General features: G+C 38.2%; 1 protein-coding gene across 1 annotated transcript in view; it reads right to left on the bottom strand.

Annotated features, from left to right (window-relative positions):
- Window positions 1-21,478, bottom strand: part of cdh4 (cadherin 4, type 1, R-cadherin (retinal)) — a 266,054-nt gene that overhangs the window by 86,454 nt on the left and 158,122 nt on the right. The window contains exons 4-5 of the mRNA XM_053483828.1: window positions 17,677-17,903; window positions 7,856-8,050 (exon numbers count right to left, since the gene is read on the bottom strand). Of these exons, the coding sequence (XP_053339803.1) occupies window positions 7,856-8,050; window positions 17,677-17,903 (422 nt within the window). The remainder of the gene's footprint in view (window positions 1-7,855; window positions 8,051-17,676; window positions 17,904-21,478) is intronic.

The raw sequence follows: 21,478 nt of genomic DNA, 5'->3' as shown, positions 1-21,478 counted from the left end.
CACTCATTTCTATGTGCTACTCAATCACCGGCCACTTTAATAGAAACAACGGTACCCTTCTTCTTTCATTGATATTATGCAAGAAACCAGCACAATTTATAAAATCATGCATATACAGTACACAATCATGCAAAACATAGGAGAAAACAGGCTGGCTTAAGATGATAAGAAGGCTATAATAACTCTAATAAGCACTCTCTGTATCTGTGGTGAGCGGTAAAGCAGAAAGAGAGAGATTGTTTTACCATGAAAAAGGCTACTTTGAGATAATACAAGCCCTGTACATTTGATACCTACGTTAATTTTGTACTTTTACTCAAGTACACATGTAAATAGAAAACTTTTACTTGAGTAATATTTCCCCTTGGGATTTGTGTACGTTGCCCATCTCTGTTTATAGTGACCAATGAAAGGAGTGCGTTTTTACACATTGACTTTTGGAAGTGATGTACAGTAACACCATCACCTCATAGTATCAGGGTGGATGGAGTAGGTGGTATATGGTAGGTAGGTAGGTGTATGCCATATACAGTACCTGCATATTTCCTCTGCAGCTACTGTAATTTAACACCACTGTGTTTAATCATGTGTCAAAAGTTTAATGGTTTCGTCAGAGTCTTTTACGTCATTCAGGGCGAGAGGCGATGATATCTTGAGCCACAGTATGAGGTGAGTACACACACACACACACACACCATTTCAAGAAAGCATGTGCAAAGTAATTTTTTTCCCCTCAAGAAATTAAGTTAGACATAAAAAAAAACATGCTCACAAATAATTATCAGACAAGTTTCTTGACATTTACAGTATTGTGCTCATCGTGACAGGCTCTATGTTTTCTTCAGAAAGAAGCTGTTATAAATGACTGATTCTTTATGTTATACCTGAAACTTATGTCTCTTCTGTTTGTATGTTTGACAGCATTAAACTTAGCAATAAAGGGCAGAACAAATTATGATTAAAAAATAAATATATATACATGCATATACAGATAGTCTCTGACTTACAAACAAATTCCGTTCTGGAAGCACGTTTGTTAGTTGATTTTGTTCTTAAGTCAGATAAGGCTTATAAGTAAATCTTATATAGCTTTGACATGGATATACAATGTAAAGCATACTAATCCATTTGTCTAAATCTGTCCTATTTCCCCACACTGCCATCATGTGGCCAAAAACCTTACCCGAGCCTAAGGGAACGGATCTTACACACATCAAATGTAAGTGTTGTCTCTGTGCCTTTAAAATCGCGATGGAAATCCCGGCACTATTGTGTCATATTGGACTGTGAACTTTAGGATATAATTAGGAATATTCATTATCAGGACAGCTTTACAGGACAGCCATTTTCTATCAACGACGACTCAATTCTCCCGCACACCCACACACATAAAATATACTGGACTTTAGACATTTTATACATTCACTTACACACTAAAAATGTTGTATATAATTATAAATATTGGTATCTGGTATCTATAGTGTCTATTTTTTGTACGATAAACATTAGCTTCTTTCATGATTAGTTTGCATCTACGAATGTTTGTACTGTAGAACTGTGCTCCGTTCGTATCTGCGGAAATTTGTAACTCGAATGTTTGTAAGTCGGGGACTACATGTCACAATCTTCAAACTTTTTAGAATTTTTTGGTTCTGTAAAGCTGCTTTACAAACCCTATATAAATAAAATTATTTATTTAATGTAATTTTTAATTAGATTAAAATAATTGAATTGAACTGATAAACTGCTGTGCCATTACGGCAATAATAGACTTTAGGACATGGTGGTATGGGGTACCAATAATTTTGCTTCCCACCATGTGGCCTTGATTATTTTTTCCTAACAGCATGTTCTTAAGGGTTTTAATTCTTATTCAATTAAGCCGTTACATTTGTTGGATAACCAGCTAACCGGCTGCTACACACACACACACACACACACACACACACACACACACAACCGAACATCTTCAGGTTCTTTGATGCCATATATAGTAACAGGCTGAACAGGTAATACATACAAGCCTGCACTCGCCTACATGCTGTTCAATGTTATTACAGTAAATACAGTATTTCTATGCCGAGCCAGTACGCAGGTTGTGTGTGTGTGTGTGTGTGTGGGGTTGAAAGTACAGGTATTTCTGATATGCTGTTTCATGTAAGGTCACCAGAAAGTTCTCTGTAAAATAAAACTTTCCTGCTCCAAGCAACAACTTGCCATATAAGACATCAGCCAGTATGGTCAACATCCTCATTAGTCCCACCCACACACACACACTCATACACACACTGCAGCTGCAGCGAAATGATGCATTAACTAGATCCAAGTCTATGCACAAAGCCCTAATCTCTTATATATTCGATCATATTCGGAGATAATGAACTTTTAGCTTCTTCGGCTTGCTCTACATGACTGCAATTACCAGGAGGCATGCTCGCACACTTAGTAAAGTCACACGGATATCCAGCACCACTCCACGAATCCTAATCGCTTATAACATCGTACATAAAGCTGTGCTGACCCCGTGACCGCTGCGTTCGCTGCAACTAATTATGTCAGGATGTGGCGTGAGAGCCGGACATCTCGTTTAGCACCGAGCCCACAGGTTTTGCGTGGATTTCCCAGGACGATCGCGCAATCTGATAATGTCTCCAGCGCAAGAACCCGCTCAAGGTCTAAAATTGTAATCGCGCAGCACATTGCTCCAATTATAACTGGATTTCAGCATTATGTGGGTGTTTAGCCTTCAGAGAGCACGAGATGCAACTTTCTGCTGTTTGATAGCGAGGCAGTTCATGTTCTGTATTTCTCATTATAAATTATTCCCTTTCAGAGTTTAGGTCTGAGGGGACTGTGTGTGTGTGTGTGTGTGTGTGTGTGTGTGTGTGTGTGTGTGTTTGTGTGTGTGTGGCACATGAATGCAACATTTATTCATATAAGGCTTCAAGATAAATATCAGCCAGTGTTGGCTCTTTCAATCATCCTGCAGTATTGTTCCACTCTTAATGGAGGTGGCTCTTATTTCCACGAGCGAGGAAGGAGAGTAAGGTGCGAAGAGTGTGGAAGGAGGATCAAACAGATATCAAACAAGCGGAAACGAACATTCTCCTCTTATCTGGCACTCATCACTCCTTCCAGGATTTTTCTTCCTTCTCCTCTATAGACCACTCTCCATCCTTAGTGTTTTTGGTTTTCGGTTCGCTCTTACACACTACTCTCTGCAGCATCACTCTCTTATTCATCCGACAAGCATCCGCCGTATTCAACGGAATGAAAAGCCGGCTGATTTTGGCTCAGCACACCGTGCTCTCCAGCTCATCTCTGAGCTAATGGACTATTCGGTGTCGCGAGGGAGAGTGGTGGTGCAGATTGATTGGTAGCAGCCTGTAAATTATGAATTTGCTCCTTTCATTTTGGGAGGGTGTTTTGTGAGTGTTTGTGTGTGTGAGAGTGTGTATACTGGGTGGGCTTTTATTGAAATTCTTTTTCAGAGGTAATAGGAGATAAACAAAGTGCAAACAATGATAAATGTACGTCGCACCATTTATTAGATTAGCCGACAGAGCTGAACGTTTTCTCTCCCAGCTCTATGCGATTAGGGAGAAGACAGAAATGTGTGTGTGTGCTTCATAGCAGGGAGCGCAGTGCCTTATTGTGCTGATGAAAAGAAGTAATTACACTCCAAAGGTTAATTGCTTAATTGGTTAATTGCTTAAAGTTCTTGCTGAAGAAAAAAATAAACGCCTAGAGTCATGTGAGACGATATATAAACTCAACCCTCAATATCAAAATAATCTAAATTGTTATACACACACACATATATATATATATATATATATGGGTCATTCTAGAATTGCGGGTAGATTTCAAATAGAAAAAATTATTTTCTTTTTATGTTAAACTTTATTTTCATAGAACACACTTCAAATTTAATATTTTCAATATTTGCTGATCTTAAACTTGTAAGATTTTTAGAAATTATTCTGAAAATGAAAGTACGAACAGAAAAATCTGTAACACTAACAGAGTTGACAATAACAGAGTAGACATTTTCCACCATTTTGTGCTTTAGCTCAAGATGCTAACCTCAAACCAGATACCACATGGCATGTCTAAAGCAGAAATTTATGCATTTTCATCATATTATTGTTTTTAAAAAAGTGAATGAGAGATTCACTGAAATATCACAATAACAGATTTGACAAATAATTAATCTACTATTGGTGTATCCTACACATTTTGTACAAATTAATGAGGAATAATGACATTCCTCAGTGCCTTCCAGATTTTCCCGCCAGAGGAAGTGACATCACTTAGAGCAAGTCACATGCTTTTTTTATCAGTGCTTTAAAGATTGTTGTGCCTTTTTATAACAGAGTTAACAGAGTTGACCAGAACGTAGGGACAGACACAAAATGTATTTTTTTAATTACTAAAATTACAAATAATACAGAAAATAGATGTTTTATGCAACTGTTTACAAAAATTTGTAAACACACAAAAAAGATTAAAATTAGACGTAATTATTTCATGATAATTGAAGCTGAATGTATGATTCAGGAGGCATAGACAGTCGAAAATAGGTATAGGTTTAAAAGGTTTATCTCGGAGACGCGAAATGTACCCGCGATTCTAGAATGACCCATTATATATATATATATATATATATCCACTTTATTTATGTGAAATTTAATTGCACATGCATAAGTCAGAATTAAAAAAATTACAGTGCCATCTGTGAATTTTGAGATGAACTAATGATTTATTTAAGATCCAATTTTTTGCTACAAGGGCGTTTTCCATTTAACTTTTAAAATAGCATATCTTTTTTTCCCGTGGCCCAATTGCGATAAAACAAAGCCTATGTTACCTCATGCATATATATATATATATATATATATATATATATATATATATATATATAGTTTTATATAGTTATATTTAGTTTTTTAGTTGTTTTTATTACTTGTTTGTCTGTCTGTATTGTCTGTGTGTTCGTTTGTCTCTCCCACTCATATTATGCCTTAATGTATAACTTGTAATTTCTGTCTTTTTTTATTTAAAGGATTTTCCCCCATTCATCCATTAGTTTGTTTATTTTCTATCTATCTGTTTTGTTCTCTCTATCTCTCTCCATAGATCTGACTCTTATTTAGGTCATCATCTGACTTCATTTTTAGCCACATAACGTTGCTGAGCCTAGACCTGACCAGCTCTGAAGTACCCCAGATCATAACACTGCCATTAGAGGCTTGTAAAGCGGGCACTATGCATGATGGGTGCATCGCTTCATGGACTTTCCTTATTACCCTGATTATTACCATTACTCTGGGATGGAATCAATCTGGACTCATCAGTCCACCTGACCTTTTTTTCGTTGCTCCAAACTCCAATCTTTATGCTCCATAGCAAACTCAAACCTTTTTTTCTGATAAGTCTGGAAATTTGGACACAGTTTAAATAAACTTAAGCCATTTTGGACCATGGTACAGTACGGCCAGTGAATACAACAACTAATAAAAGAGACTAGACAAATCATGCCGGCATAACTAACATCTCTGTCGGACGTTTTGGGAAATAACTAGACAACCTACACTGGATATTTTCAAATACGCTTCTTTTGTTGAATTAACTATTAATTACTAAATTACCCTCAGTAGTTTATTGGCCTATTATTATGACCAAAATTACCTTATTATAAAATCAGTAATAAATTATAACTGTGTGAATTTAGCAGGGCAGCATGTTATGATGACCAGGATCATAAAACCTTTCCTGAAAAACTTCCAATAAGAAATAAAATCTGCTATACTGTAAGTAAACTCCAACTGCAGGAGGTCTGTTAAGCCTGGACATCTTAAATGGCAAAGGTGGGAAGGAGGTTATCAGAACATTCCTACGACTGACTTCATGGTGCTTTCACGCTCACGAGCCTTGTCACTGCGTGTATGTAGGAGAAGATTGCTGTAATCCCTGTGTGTAATCTGGGAAAATGGGCATGAGGGAGTAGGTGAGGATGAGGACTGTCTACTGAAGGCTCATCCTAGCCCGGAAAGGCTGAAGGACAGATAATACAGGACTCAGCCTTTAAAGCTTTCACGTATACAGATAAGCTCCCAGCTGCTCCTGTAAAAAATGTGTTTTTTTTCTTCTTCAGTTACTGTATGTGTACCAGGTCTTTTGGTACTTGTTGATATCAAAATTAGCAACCTGTATAGTATTAATCCATTAGGAGTGTAATGGAAGTAGTGCTACTTCATATGCATTTTTTAACGTGCAATTGTTGTTCGTCATTCAGCTGGTGCCTCATCGAGGGGTTGACACAGCGGGCCGTCTGATCCACACAATAACTTGGCACAGGTTTAACTTCGGTTGCCCGCCCTTACGCAACCCTCGTGTTTTATCCAGGCTTGGGACCGGCACTGCATCCAGTGGCTGGGGTTTGGCCATTGGGAGGAAATCGAACATGGGCCTTCAGCACGGCAGGTGTGATACCTACCACTGAGCCACCAATGCCCCAGCTGGCTAAGTGCAGTAACTTGCTAAATTAACTGCCATTGATTGAATACAGTTGCTATAAACAAGAGTAATTTTTTTTGGAAAAAAAAAACATCTGTACAGCTGTAAGTAAAGACCTTTCTATGATTTCCCTTGCATTGGATTCCCTGACTATCAAGAACCGTAATGATTAACAGCCTGTATTTGCTTCAATTAATTACTAAGACAACATCGGCAGGCCTTACACCACATAGTATCATGTCATCTTAGATGGAACATGAACTGGATTATTGTGTAATACCTGATATTTGACCGTTGCTACTTTTTGTTGTGTTCCTGCGAATACGTGATGTTTATTCTTCTTTCTTCTTCCGGCTGTTCCCTTTCAGGGGTCGCCACACCAATCATCTGCCTCCATCTAACTCTATATTCTGCGTCCTCCTCTCTCACACCAACTACCTTTACTGTATGTCCTCTCTCACTACATCCATAAATCTCCTCTTTGGTCTTCCTCTAGACCTCCTGCCTGGCACTCCCAACCTCAGCATCCTTCTACAGATATATTCTATAGTCTCTCCTCTAAACATGTCCAAACTACCTTAATCTGGCCTCTCTAACTTTATCTCCAAAACATCTAACATGGGTTGTCCCTCTGATGAACTCGTTCTTGATCCTATCCATCCTTGTCACACTCAAAGCGAATCTCAACATCTTCAGCTCTTCTATCTCCAGCTTTAAAAATATCCTAATTACGAAAATTTCTAAAAAGGCAAACCACTTTGCACAAAAAAAAAATCCAAAAGATGCATAATTAATCCATGCATCATTATTCGAGCACCAGACTAATTAGACCCCGTGCCTCGTGTCAAACCCCATTACAGGTCAGTCCTCCTTGTCCGAGCTTCAAACTGGTGCAGAGCCCACTTTATACCGGAGAACTCTCCTGAGAAGTAACAGGCACTCTCTGAGTATGGAGGCTCTCAGGAATGTTCTATTGTAATTCTGTGCTTTCATCTCAAGTACTGCACTTCTTCAGAAGAATGGCAGGCCAGAAAGTCTACTGTGAAGAAGTGTGTGTGACTAGAAAGGAGGCTTAACAACCACGGTACTGTTGTTTCATTATTCAGAGACTGGTTTTACAGACATTTCGAGAGCCACCGTTCCGTATAAGACGGTTCTGAGAGTGTCAGCAGAAACTTTAAAAAAAGTTCCAATTAACAAACATTGTACAGAAATCATTGTTGGTAAAAGTACTTTTTGTGGCATTCACAAAGTTTTAAGGTGAAACAACCACGAAGTAGAAATAAAATTTGCTGTTGCTCACAGTATGGTATGTGTATGTAAGACAGTCACTCACCCTGACGAGCATTTGTGGAAAAGGTCCTCTAGAGTTCTCAGGAACATTAATAGGAGGAATGACCCAGTCTCTTTTCTGACGGCGCAGCCCGTTGGTGGAGGAGCCTCGCTGGTGTCGACGTGGGAACATGATGACTCTGGGATTGGAGTAATGACTGTGGTGGGATCGTAAGTGGTGCCCAGTTTCATCACCAAGCTGTGAAAACAGAAACACAAAAGCCTTCAACTGATTTTGTCATTAAAAGGTTCAGGCTTATTTAAATCCTAGTTATACTGTTGTTGAATTGGTATAGGCGAGCAACACAACCACGAGTTGCTTCCTTACTGTTTGAAACAGGTGTAATGCAAAGCAACTATCTGTACTTGTTTAGTGTGCCAGATACCCTCAGCTGTATTTAGATTTAAATCCCAAGGGGGTCATGTGATGTGAACTTCAAGGAAAGAAAAAATAAATCAGATTTGGAAATCCAAACACTGTCAGCATTTCCTATGAATTCCTGCTGAGACAGTTCCCCAAGCTCAGCTACATCACTCAAGTTGATAATCAATTTGAAGTACAAATGTTCCATTGCTGCTTCAGTTCTATGTTGGTACCGTCGCCATACAATAAAAAAAAAATAATAATCTAGTAACCTTACCAAAGGCTTCCCTATTTAAACTGATCAGGCTCTTACTAAGTACGCTGGAAATGCATTCATGTTAATAAACCCGGTCCTTCTATTGGAGCTTCTATAGTTGAGCAAATCAATCTTTTTTCTGGTCGATTAAATTAATTGGCTCATTGGATTGTTTTTAATTCAGAATCCATGCACACTTTTGACATTATTTAGGTAAACTTAGTGACATTAAGAAGCCTAAAGTGAAGAATTAAGTAGGAGTATATCACAGCTTTTGTTAAACAAAGAAACTTCTTGCATCGTTCGCAAATACTCGTGTTTTGTAAGAGTATCGCTTTTTTTCTTGAGTTTATGGGTGGTTGGTGGACTTTGTACATGACATTTAATCAATCAACACAAGTTACACAGCATTTTAGTGATAATTTTATACTTTTAGCAGGTTTTAATGCTTTAAAACCTATAAAACACACAGCTGGTTTAAACAAATCACACAGCACTAGTGAATCTGATTTTTTTTCTTCCAAAAAACGAATCAAGTCGACAGTCTACCTACGATTCACATCTTCAGCAACTTCATATCTGACTACTCTCTTATGCCCACATGAAAGTAAAAAATACCCACTAGCAACCTTTTTTTTCTTGTGTCCCCCAGGATCACAGTGCAGATGCACACTCTAGTCTTAACCAGATGTCATGTGACCCTTTCAGGCAGGCTTTCTTTTAGGCGTTTTTCATGCTACATACAGTATCTGTCCATTCCAAATGATTTACTGTATAGAGATTTGGTTACATGCATACTGTAGAAGTAAAGAATGATGAAACAATACATCTTTAAACATGCACCAATAAATCACAAATATCCTCCCTAAAGCTTAACACCACTGGAGTTTATGTTCTATTCCTAGTTCAAAAATGCATTTCAGGACTCATATATATTTTTAAGACTTTGCTTTCTAATATGCAATAGAGCTATAGAAGTAGCACACTCGATTTAGACTTGTCTGACCAACTGAAAAAATAAATCAAGATGACTGGAAACCTTTTAACACAGGAAAACAGGCATCACCCACACAAGTAAGAGGATCTCATGCTTGGATATTATGTTAGGACCAAACTAAATTTAGATAACTCTTAAACAACACCCACAAAGCCTTTCTTGTTTAATTTACCTTCTCTTGTCAGCATCAAGGCGACAAAACAATTCATGTTCGACACTAGAACACCTGTGTCTGAAAGGGGGATTATTAGGACAACCATGGGGTCTTCACTTTTCAGGGTAATAAATCGCAGCTGGGACCGTGTTAGCCGTATGACAGAGCACTTTACAACGACCCATGCTATGACCAGGTACAAAATGGAATCTGACAGATTAAAAGCCGCCTCAGTAGTAAAAATGACAGGAAAACACTCTGGCCAGTGGTGAGCGTGTTGTCACTGCTCCAAAGGCCAAGGAGAAGGTTCAGATGGCCAATCCAACTGACGAATGTTTCAGTCTTGTTTTAGAGGCTGTAGCTCTGGTCATCTGGCTGGACTGTTGCCCACACCTTCTGGTGCTCCTTCCATCCTCGACCAAACCATCTGTATGGCTGTATGGTTTTTTTTTTTTATCTGTTAATGGATTTTAGAATAACAGCCTCAACCACACTTTATCTGCCTTTCCTTTGCTCTATTTCTCTCTGTTTCTTGGTTCAATTAAAATTGAACGTCTAAGTGGTGTAATTAGAACCTATTAGAGAAGGGTATCTCTGATAAAAAAAAAAAAGGTACTAAAAACTTTAATCCTTTGACATCTAACTGTAAAAATAAAGGTAATTAGCTGCGATTATAAAAGGTTAGATCAATAATCCTTTATTGTTCATTGGTCTTCCTGTTGGAGGAAGGTTCAACTTCCTCAAAGACGTGTTTCCTTAGAAATGGAAATAGAAATGGTTCCAGGTACTCTAGGTCCTTTTGGGAACATAGATTCCCAAATTTGTGTACATTCCTAAAAGGGTCTCCAGACTTCTACTCATTCGCTTAATTCCTGTTTAGCTCCAGGTTTGTTCTCTTTAATGAAACAACAAAAATGTTTCAGTCATTCTTTTTAAAGTCTTGCCATCGATTGGAATTCTGAAGGTTCTTCTTTTTTGCTTATTTCCTCTGCTTAGTTTCTATAAGTATTCAAGTATTCTTTGGATTATGCTTTTGATTCGACAGTTGAAGCCAATAGTGACCATGATCTGCCTATGGGCTTTTGCTTTTTAGTTTCAGTCAATAAAACTCTGACGCTCACTCACAAGGATCCTAACTCTTCAGTCGAGGCTGGAGCATTACAACAAATTCACCCCAAGGCGGTGCATATAGACCGGACCTAGGGTCAATAAAGTTTAGAAACCCCCCGAGCAGTCAGCCCAGCCGATCAAGGGCAGGGCTTGTCAGTAGGAAGGACTGACAAGGTGTGAGCCACGCTATTGTTGTGTCCCCACTTTAATTTGTTTTAATGCTTTTAAGAGTGTAAGGACAGATCTTTGCAGGGGAGATAATGATGGATTGGACATCAAGAGTCCTGGGACAATTCCCAGTAGGCTACAATATCTGCAGGGAGACAGAGAGGGAGAGAAAAGCTGGAAAGAGGAAGATACACAAGAGAATCTGAGCAAACCATTCACATGAATACTGCCACACCGTGACCAAGTGTAATAACTCCTGGGAAAGGCAAACTGTCAGGATTTAATTAGCTTTAAACAGCAAGCAAAGGGAAGCGGGAATCAAAGTGATCGACAGCACAAACCTTGTGGATTACCTACAGTATCTAGCAACATCCTAGCCTAAAGGAAGTGGTAGTTTTTTCAAGTGCAAGCAATATAAAGATATTAAGCTTTTTTAGACAGTGATTTTATTAAAATAAAATGTGGCACAGTCATCCTTGGTAACTTCTTTCCAGGATCCAACAGTTTAAATAATAACATTACAAATTTTAGAAAAAGAGTGTAATGTATACATCCAACTAAAACCTAAGTGTGAAATTCCATGTGCATAATACTAAGGTTAATTTCTTCATTTAAAAAAGGGTGTAGGCCATGCCCATGTTGAATATCTGAATAAAGATATTTATATAAATGATGCAAAGTGAGTACAGTACAAGTAATAACACAACTAAAATTATGAATGTAATTACACGATTTTAGCAACTCAGTCGAAAACTGTTTCAGTCTTGTTTGAATTTAACCAAGTTTAAATTACGTCTTTTCTTTACATTTAAACACTATTCATTTCATCTTCTAGTCAACAGACAGAGCGAAAGCCTTCATGCAAAAACTGTTTATTGATAACGTTTAAGACCTTTACAAATTCATCTAAGTGTGAAAAACCGAAAACACTAAGCATTAAGGTACAAGGTACCTTGTAATGCATCAAACCCGCGATGTTTAAATGGGATTTCTCATCCTATACCAAAGCATTGTATATCGCATTGTAGCTTTAGAATAATCACAGTTCCAATAAGAAAAGCAATTTCTCCACAATTTATGTCGAATTACACGGTGTGACCTTAGTGATGCAGCGGTCCATGCTGCACAAAACGTGACAGTGATGCTTCGGTGCTGCTGTGTGTGCAAAGCCACAGCCCAATGTGTTCCAACACTGATAAAACCCTTATCTCTCTCTAACCGGATCTGTTCATTAACACCGCACAGTCGTCCTTTCCATCTCTTTCTCTCCCGTGCACTTTCTGTTTCTCCTTTCCACTGCCTTGACTGAAATACAAGGGACAAATTTAATAATATTCATATTCATTCCATATCCATCCAATCAGCTCTCATTGTAGCCTCTCTTACGCGTCAGCGCCTTGCCAGAAAGCAAGCCCGAGAATGAATTAACGCATCACATTATAGCGATGCCAGGAGAAGACGCAGCCTTGAAACAGGATTCCTAATGAAAGGGCTTATATTCCTGGCAGGCTAACAAGCAACTGCGATGGTTACAAAAGGAGGTTGTGAAGAAATAAACCAGAACAGGCCCGACGTGCTGTAGGATGCCTGATGGGCATTCGGAAGTCAGCGAGTGTGAAATGGCTGCATGGATTGCCCTGAGCTCCAGGAGAACCAGCACAGCCAGCTGGCACTCCGCTGGGGAGATGCCCGTTCGGGAGGCTGTCGGCCCACAGCCATGCTGCAGACATCTGGAGGTTATTGTTCCACTGAGCAAAATTATTCCACATGCAAGAACTTTTCTGTTACAAAGCGCCATAAAGATTCCCGTCCTACATTAAACTGAGCAATCACGTGTGAAACCGAATTACAGCCGCGCTTTACCGGATTTTCTACACACATGATTTCTGTGTTGTAAGCAGCGTAGTCACACTTCGAAACTTCGATTTCAATTTTCCCATTTCAGACATTTACATTTACTCCCTCACTAGAGACAATTCATTTATTATAAAGATGATAAGTGACCCCCTCATTTATGATTTTATCATGAATAATAAATGGCAGCCCGTTCGAAATATGCAAATGCCGTCACACTAACTGCTCCCTTCTGCCTTTCAATCACACGTTCGCTGAAAGTGCCATCACGCTGAAAGTGGGATATACTAGAGACAGATGAGAGAGATTTAGGACGAGCATGGGGCTTGAATCCCTTGTCCATTTTAATTTAAAAGGGAACACGTTCATGTTCTGTGAACACTCCAGTCCCACGGCATGACTGTTCCATATGCCTGATGCCTTCTTTAGTTCTGTGTTTTTTTTTTCCAACAAACATCAGATCGCTCTAGGAATGACGAATCTCTTTTTAACTGGCAAGAATGATAGAAATATAAAACTTTATTATAGAAATTTACAGTCCTAACATGTCAGGGCTATAAATATTAATTGGCCCCCTTCATAACAATAAGCACATTTCATTTGTTTGTGCTGTAAAGTTTATTGGCCAGTCTTAACCCTTTGGCACAGGCAGTGAAGATTTGGTTCCAACCCCTTTTAATGTAATAAGACATTAATTAACTTTTGTTTTGTTTCTGGCTTTGAGTAATAGTAATTTAACTGCTTAGCGTTTTAATAAACATTACCTGGCTCTTTGGTTATCTCAATGGTAATGAATTTATTTATTCATTAGTTTTACAGTGACAATGCATTTATTTATTTATTTTAATGTTTAAATTTTGTTCATAATGAGAGACAAAATCCTTTTATTAAAAAAGACTGGCAGTTTCATGGTTATACAGAATATTCTTTCTCTGATGGTTTGAGTAAGTTGAAGGTTTGCATTGTATTTACAAAAGATGCGCAAAAAATTAAGAATACACAAATAGTTTATAATAAAATGCATACAAAAGCTAACGCGGAAGAACCATAACATGCAGTTCCTGGCATGTCCACTGGGGGTTGGCTCCAAAAGTGAGTCAATTACTGTAGAGCCCCATGTTAGCATGTCTAACTTATATTACATCTAATAAACATGTTTACAGCCTAGCACAAAAAAAACTGCTTTAGTCTCCCTAGTTAGATTTCTTATTCATGTAAACTTTACGAGGAAGAATTTTTATGTAACACATCAGTTAAAATTATATTAAGCCATAGAGTTATGCATGGCTTCAGCTAACAGGAATTGTTGTAGTTTAACTAACAGCAAGGAGTTCGGTATAAATGACAGAGTGCCAATCAAAGGCAAAGTAATGTTAGCATATATAAGGATGCATTAGCTGCCTTCGCGCTTTAGCTAAGCTAGGTAGCTTGAGGTAACTAAGGTAATTAGGCATGTTCCAACCAATACCCGGGCTCTGTTGCTCCACCCATTTTTCCATTTAAGAAATAACTTTGATTTTGCGCTCCTACAATTAAAACCTCTAAAAGACGTCACAGAGGGTTTGCTAAGTTCTTAAACAATCTATAGTTTTCCCCTTGCTTTTGTAAAGGGTGCCAATAGTTTTAAAGCTGACAGTAAATTCAATTGTGATATTGTTATTGTCCCTCATTTATCTTATAAATCCTGATTATGAAATAATAAATTCATCCATCCATCCATTTATTGACTATACAGTACCACAATACCATATTTTGTTGCTTTTATGCCCCGCCCATAAATCCATGCTACTACTCTAGTTGCCCTTTTTATGTTTAGATTATGTTTAAATTTATGTTTAGGTCATTTAAAGGGTTTAGTCAACACGTTAAATTAATGTGTCAAAAACTGCTACCAGCGTTCAAGCAATAGTGATTTTAGCCCAATAACATTAAAAACGTGTCACAAAGTTCTGCCAGTATGTTAGGAAATGTTACCTACAATAAAACTTCATTATGTTTTTGCAGTGCTACAACCATTTAAAACCATAAGTACAGTATATTGAGAAAGTAGTGCAGACTGGGTAACTATGAAATTCTGCTAGTGGTAGGTAATTCTGACAAGGAAGGAAAGAAATGAAACCCATTAATCACTGGAAGGACATTTAAACTCCACGTTCACAGGACTGCTGGTGAAATTCAAACCCCAACCCAGGAGGTGCTGAGGTGGCAGGGCTAACCTCTAAGCCACTGTGCCACCCTGTTATTGCCAATGCCACCATGATATCTGAAAAATTTGCAAATATGATGCTTTTCAACTAAATAAATAACTTAATTCTGCTGTTTTAGTGAAGTATATGTGAATTTCAGAAGTGATTATGTACAGTGGTACTAATTGCTTAAAAATGATTCTGTTTAATCCAATTCAGAATAGCATGATTAAAATGCTTTAGACACCATTATTTCTACAAAGACTGAGACCAAATGTAGGTCAATACAGATATTGCTGCCTATCTGGGGATAGATAGGCTTACAATTGTTTAAGCAGGGTTAGTAAAATGTTACAGGCTTGAAGGGTTAAAAAAAATCTCTGCTGTATTTCAGCTTTGTCAGCCCAAACCAAAAGCACACACTTTTCAGCTTAGTATTAGCAAATGATATATATCTTTCTGTAGCGGGTCATAGTCTGCAGTGTATACACCAGTATTATATTCACCAGAGACTTCAATTAGGAACAACTACTCTAAAATTACGCTAGAATGACTCACCGCTGTGTACTGTAAACATTAATAAGTCATTTAGTAACTCTTAGCTCATTCTTTTGCAGTTTTGATGCGTTTCCCACAAGCACCATTGTGTTAATTGCGGTGTTAACAGTGTACACGCGGAAAACATCCCAAAATAGTGCATATGTGCTACTACACATTTGCACATAATTACACGATCCTGTTAAACAACTTTTAATTTAAATAATGAAAATAAACATCGACACACCGCATCTAGAATTAAAACTAAAACAAGTGTGCATTACTGCAGTGTACAGGTAAATACTACAGTATGTATCATTTATATACTGTACACATCATACTGTACATTAATAATAGAATAAAGAAGCCAATGAGTTTTTCTTAAAAACACTGGAAAATAATAACATTTTTGACGTAGTGAAAATATGCTGAATATACTCAAATTTTAATAAGACAAAAAAAAGCATATATATACTGTATATTACTTTTTAGTACTCTTTACATAAGTTTCTTTTATGTATATTTTCAAAGGCATATTTTCTTATGCCATTTTTTCTATGTGATCCAAATGTCTGCACTTTACTGTAGGTAAAACAGTAAAACAGCTGTTAGGTTTTACTGAGCATGCTGGAGAATGTTCTTTAGGTATCTTTGTCACACTTGCTCCTTTCTAAATTCCTTACGGTTCTTTAAAGGCATGCAAATGTTCTTCTATAATGTTATTTCCTTATTAATTTTAAATGAATTTTTTTTTGTACTTAATAATGCAGACATGATAAACATATATAACATTTGTACTACAGATAATATGGCACCTAAGACTTCTGCACAACTGTTGAAAGTTTGAAAGATAAAGCATCAATTTAAAAACTAAGTGTTTTCATTAAAACTTTTTCCTCTCGCTTCTTTTTTGTGTTAGTTTGTAGACTAATGTACACGATATGTGAACACTAGTCTATTTAACATACTGTTTTCCTTTTAGCATGGTGACTAGAACAGTTCGACTATAGCGACACTGAACCTGTGTACTGTGCATTATAAAGATTCCACACCGCACTCTACATCAGGCCCCTGAGTGAATTTCTAATCAGCAGCTTGTATGAGCTAATATCATCATGAGACCAACAATTCATACTAGAAAACAATTTGTGTAAGCGAGCCATACGTGGCATTTTACACTCATTATCCTGTTCTAATCCCAAAACCCATTTAGGATATTTGTTGGGGGGGTGTGCTTAAGCATGTATATGTGTGTGTGTCCTTCAGAAACCTGGCACAGGGGAGACTTCTCTAAATGGCTGCACAGAAGGCAGGGCTGTGTGAGGGGTTAGGGACACGGCGAGAGGAGCACATGTCCTCCTCCCCGGAGAAGCCTTAGTCCTTTCTTGCAGTTTGGCATTTTTGGGTCACTTTAGATGAAGGAACAGTCCCAATGCCAATGGGAAGGACATTAGCAAAAACCAGGTACACAGAAACTCAGATGTGTTGTTGTTCAAAAGGGGAAAATACTGTATGGACCATCACTAGTGCAGATGTGACCCATCATCAGGACATAATGCCGAACTGACAACCGTTATTTTAGATCTTAATGAATGACACCAGAGCAACGTCTACACTTTATTATTGCGTATTGTGAGGCTTAAATTGTGTCTTTTTCCAAACTATAGAAATATGTTCAGATTCAATTTAATTATATTAAAAAACATCATAACAGAAATCTATTTGGCAGTAGTGTCAGAGTTGCTGATAGAGCAAATTAATCAACACCTTCTGAACGATCGGGTTTTGGTAATGGCGTCTTCTACAGAAATGTGAACATACCGAAAGCTTACCAAAGCATGTTGGACTTGGGCACGAATCCTCAAGGACCACACCAAGGCCTGGTTGTGTATCTGTTTTTAAACTCACATGGTGCCTGGTGGTTGGTGGTTGATGTTGGTTCTGCCGTCACTCAAGTCTTATGGAGTCTCTTAACTGAACGAGTTTATGGTTTTAATTATTCATTCTTAAGCTTGTCATCCTGGCACACCTCTCCTCTATGCATGTTAATAAATGCTAATGATCCATATGTTCACGGCACATTTACATTTAGTGATGCCCACGAAAGTACATAAGCTCACTCACTTATCATCTATACCGCTTTATCCTATATACAGGGTCATGGGGGGCCTGGACCACCAAATAAACGATCTTCCTCACCTGGTTTAGGAGGGCCGGAACTGGGTGTCCGGCGATGGCCAGTTTGACAGTCGTCTCCCAAATCTGGGCGTCTTTGCTCCCCTGAGCCGTCACCATGAACTGTATAGGTTCGGACAGGTTCGTCACATCCTGCTCTGCGTACAGAGATCCATCTGGACGTACGCCGAATTTGGGGTCGCTGCTCTCAAAGCTGATCCTCTCATTCAGATGACAAGCGTCGAACTTGACTAAACAGGAGGAAAAAAACAAACAAAAAAAAAAACAGATGGATGATAAATGAAGAGGAGTAATGACTACATATGATTATTTTACCGATACAGAAAAAAAGCAGATGGTCTTCTGACGTGCAGTGATATAAACTTGGATCTTTTGATCTCTGTTGCTGCTAAAATACACTGAAAACAGGATATGACATCTTTGTCTTTGTCTGTTTGGATGGAAAAACTCATGGATGAGTCAGACTTGCTGAAGAAGTTTTTTTCCTAACATTATTCTTAAGGTGCAAATGATAACATCAGCGGGTATAACAAATCTCTTGACAGAAATCTTTATCGTCTAACTGCGTAAAAAAGAGAGAGGGAGAAAGAAAGAGAGAGAAAGAGAGACGAGGACAGAGGGGGGAAAATGGACAGGGGTGATGTTATTCTTTAGAATTGGTTTTAGTCTTTAACACATTTGTAATCATTTTAATTGCCCACCAACTTTCTCACTTACCCTTCCTCTCTCTTTCTCACACACAAACAACAGATAAAAGGAGCTATGTACCATAGGGTCCTTAATTATCTAATGTAGGGTGCAAAACTAAACTGTATATTGCAAGCCTGATAAACAAGTTGAAGATAAATAAATGATCGAGAGAGAGAAAAAAAGTAAGTAAGTTAGAATTGTCTCAACAAGAGCATCACCCTGTCCCTCAAACCACATCCACGTAATAATAATAAAAAAAACAATAAAGCTTACACGACAGTTACATAAACCATTTACCGCGAGTTCAGTGCTAACGACAGAGAAACGCTGAAACACTAAGATCAGAACCATGTTCCGATTCTGCAGTTCGCCTGGTAGAATACACACTTTTCTACATCCACACTAGCAGGATGCGCACTGCTCTCCAGTCTCATTCAGGGTCATATGGACCATGAATCATGTGTGTGTGGCTGTGGGAAGGTGAGAATATTTTCTCGTTATAAACAGCAGATGGTCTCTTCATAAACATCTGAAATAAATGTAAAAAAAAAAAAAAAAAAAAGTTATGTTCCAGCTTTAATAACTTGCTTGTGTATATTTATCTTAATTCCTGCAATGTCTTCATCAATGTTAGAGTGATTTGTTATTTTAAAATAAACAATAGACGAGTTATCAGCCAGAATCATTATCAGCCAGAACTTCAGTAACATTGATTCCAATGATATACTGTAGGTGACAGAATTATGGACATCCAAGGACCATCTACACCTGCGCGGACTGAACGCCAGCCCGCCAGGTCCGCACTTATGGCAAAGCCAACACAGCACAGACCAGACAATGTAAAAATGTCAATGCTGGTCATGACTAAAAGGTATCAGAACACTCAAGGAAAAAAAACATCCAAGGAAAAAAAAACAGGGAAATAGCCACAAGGTCATGGGTGGCCAAGGCTCACATGGAGCGTGAAGGCCGGCCCGTGTAGTCCAGTCCAATAGAGGAGCTACTGTAGCTCAAATTGAGGAAAAGGTTAATGCTGGTTCCAATAGAAACGTGTGTTTTGGCGGCAAAACGGGGGACATACTTAATATTAGACATAATATATCTCCCACACTGGACCCTCGCTTTCAGAAAGGACTGAAGTCCAGTCTAGTGCACTGCTGATTTATAGTATTTTGTAATTTGTATCCTAAAAAAAAGCACTTGATTCAGCACATTCTATATCCTGTATAAATTAAAATGCAGGACAGTTACAGTTACTTCATGCCCTCAGGTGTTCTTTTGGGATAGTTTAGTTCTTATACTGTAACAGCTTTACTTTTGGGACAGAATAATTCTTATTATTATTTCGCACAGCACTTAAAATGCATGATTTTTGACATTATACAATATATAGTAATCTAATTGAATACTTTCAGCATGACCCATTGTGATTACTCGTTTGAGCCAGGAGCAGTCTAGTCCAGTACCACTGCATCGCCGGTTTCAAAAAGGGTCATACAGTGGTACTGGACTGGATTATCACGCCCAGAATTTTAATAATAACTTCTTTTTACAAAGACCCCACAGTCTCGCATAAAAATGTCTGACATAAAATTAATTTTTACTCTCAAATTCAGCCATGATGTCTAAACAGCAATAGATATGCAGATTTTCTCAAAACAAAGACTTAAACAATGCTAAATATCTTCTTGCACATAATGGTAAAGCATGGCTTTGTGAAGCAAACAGCTAACTGCATATACAACAAGCACAGCCATCTGTCACAGGAAAATCAGCATAAATAGTGAAATGAAAGGCACCCATTTCCATCAAACAATTGAAGGCAATCAAAGGTCCTGTAAATAAGGCTAATTATCGTTAATGGAACAGAGCTAATTGCAGTCACTGAGGCTGCCACATTTTCCCAAAGGAGAGCTAAGAGGACCTGGCTAAAAGTAGGAAAGCGTTTAGATGTGAAAAACAGACAGAGTCACCCTGCCCTGGTCATAGCTTCTGTGCTAGCATTGAGTGTTGGCATGGGAACAGTGGGACGTGCCTGGTGCAGAAGCATTTTATTCAGACACACTTTTCTATGCACATACAGTAGACAAACTTTCTCTCTATGCAGAACTGATTTTCTGCATAGCAGTAATTTATTTATAGGAAATTCCATTAACATAACTGGTCAGTGTCATTAGTTATGGTTTAAATGGTTATGGTAGTAATATAATGGAATGAAACATGACTTGATTTGCTGCTACAGAAAAAAATAAGCAGTGCTGAGATATACCCACATGGGAAGCGATATGAGACCTCCACAATTGCTCCCTGCTGGCTCTCCACTGGCATACCACAAGAATAAGTACTTGGTCCTCTTCTGTTCTGCCTCTATGCCCGATCTCTTGGTAAGGTCATATCCTCAGATAGGTGTTCCTACTACTGCTATGCAGATGACACTCAACTCATTGTCTCCTACATTTTCACAGACACTGCTTCCGCTCAGATCTAAGTACTGTATGCCTGGCAAACAGCTTATCACGAACAACAGGTGTTTTCGTTTCATATTACTAATCCAACACACTCATGTCAAAGTCTCCTGTCCTTAATCAAAGGGATATGTTTGACCGATGGCATTTAGTTAGTAACCTAGTAACCCAGTGTACTGTAAGTATCTATCCAGTAATGGAAACTTGAAATAACGTTTTGTGGGTCGCTCTGGATAAGAGCATCTGCCAAATGCCTAAATGTAAATGTCCATTCCTTGCTACAAGCCACAGGTCCTTGTTTAGTTGCTTGTCACTTTTAATACTGGACAACTACAACTGGATGACCAGCACTCACTTAACCTGAAGCAATCACCCCTGCCTCTGATATCGCACTGAGGTGGTTTAAGGTGGAACTTCCCTGAGCTTCCAAACTGTTGAATCACTGGTAGTCTTCAAACAAAGTCTAAAGACCTACAGTACTGTACAAAAGTCTTAAGCCTCCACCTTATTTTTATATTAAATTTAATTGAATGAAATAGATTAAATTAAAGAAATCAGACAGTCCGCTAAGTACCTAAAGATACAATTTTTATAAATTCCTTGTTTATGTAACAACCTCAGCACCGACCTAATTTCCCCTCTCGAGGGGT

Source organism: Clarias gariepinus, chromosome 23 (assembly GCF_024256425.1).
Source record: "Clarias gariepinus isolate MV-2021 ecotype Netherlands chromosome 23, CGAR_prim_01v2, whole genome shotgun sequence".
NCBI classification, from domain to species: domain Eukaryota; kingdom Metazoa; phylum Chordata; class Actinopteri; order Siluriformes; family Clariidae; genus Clarias; species Clarias gariepinus.
This window is presented reverse-complemented; position numbering and strand designations above follow the sequence as displayed.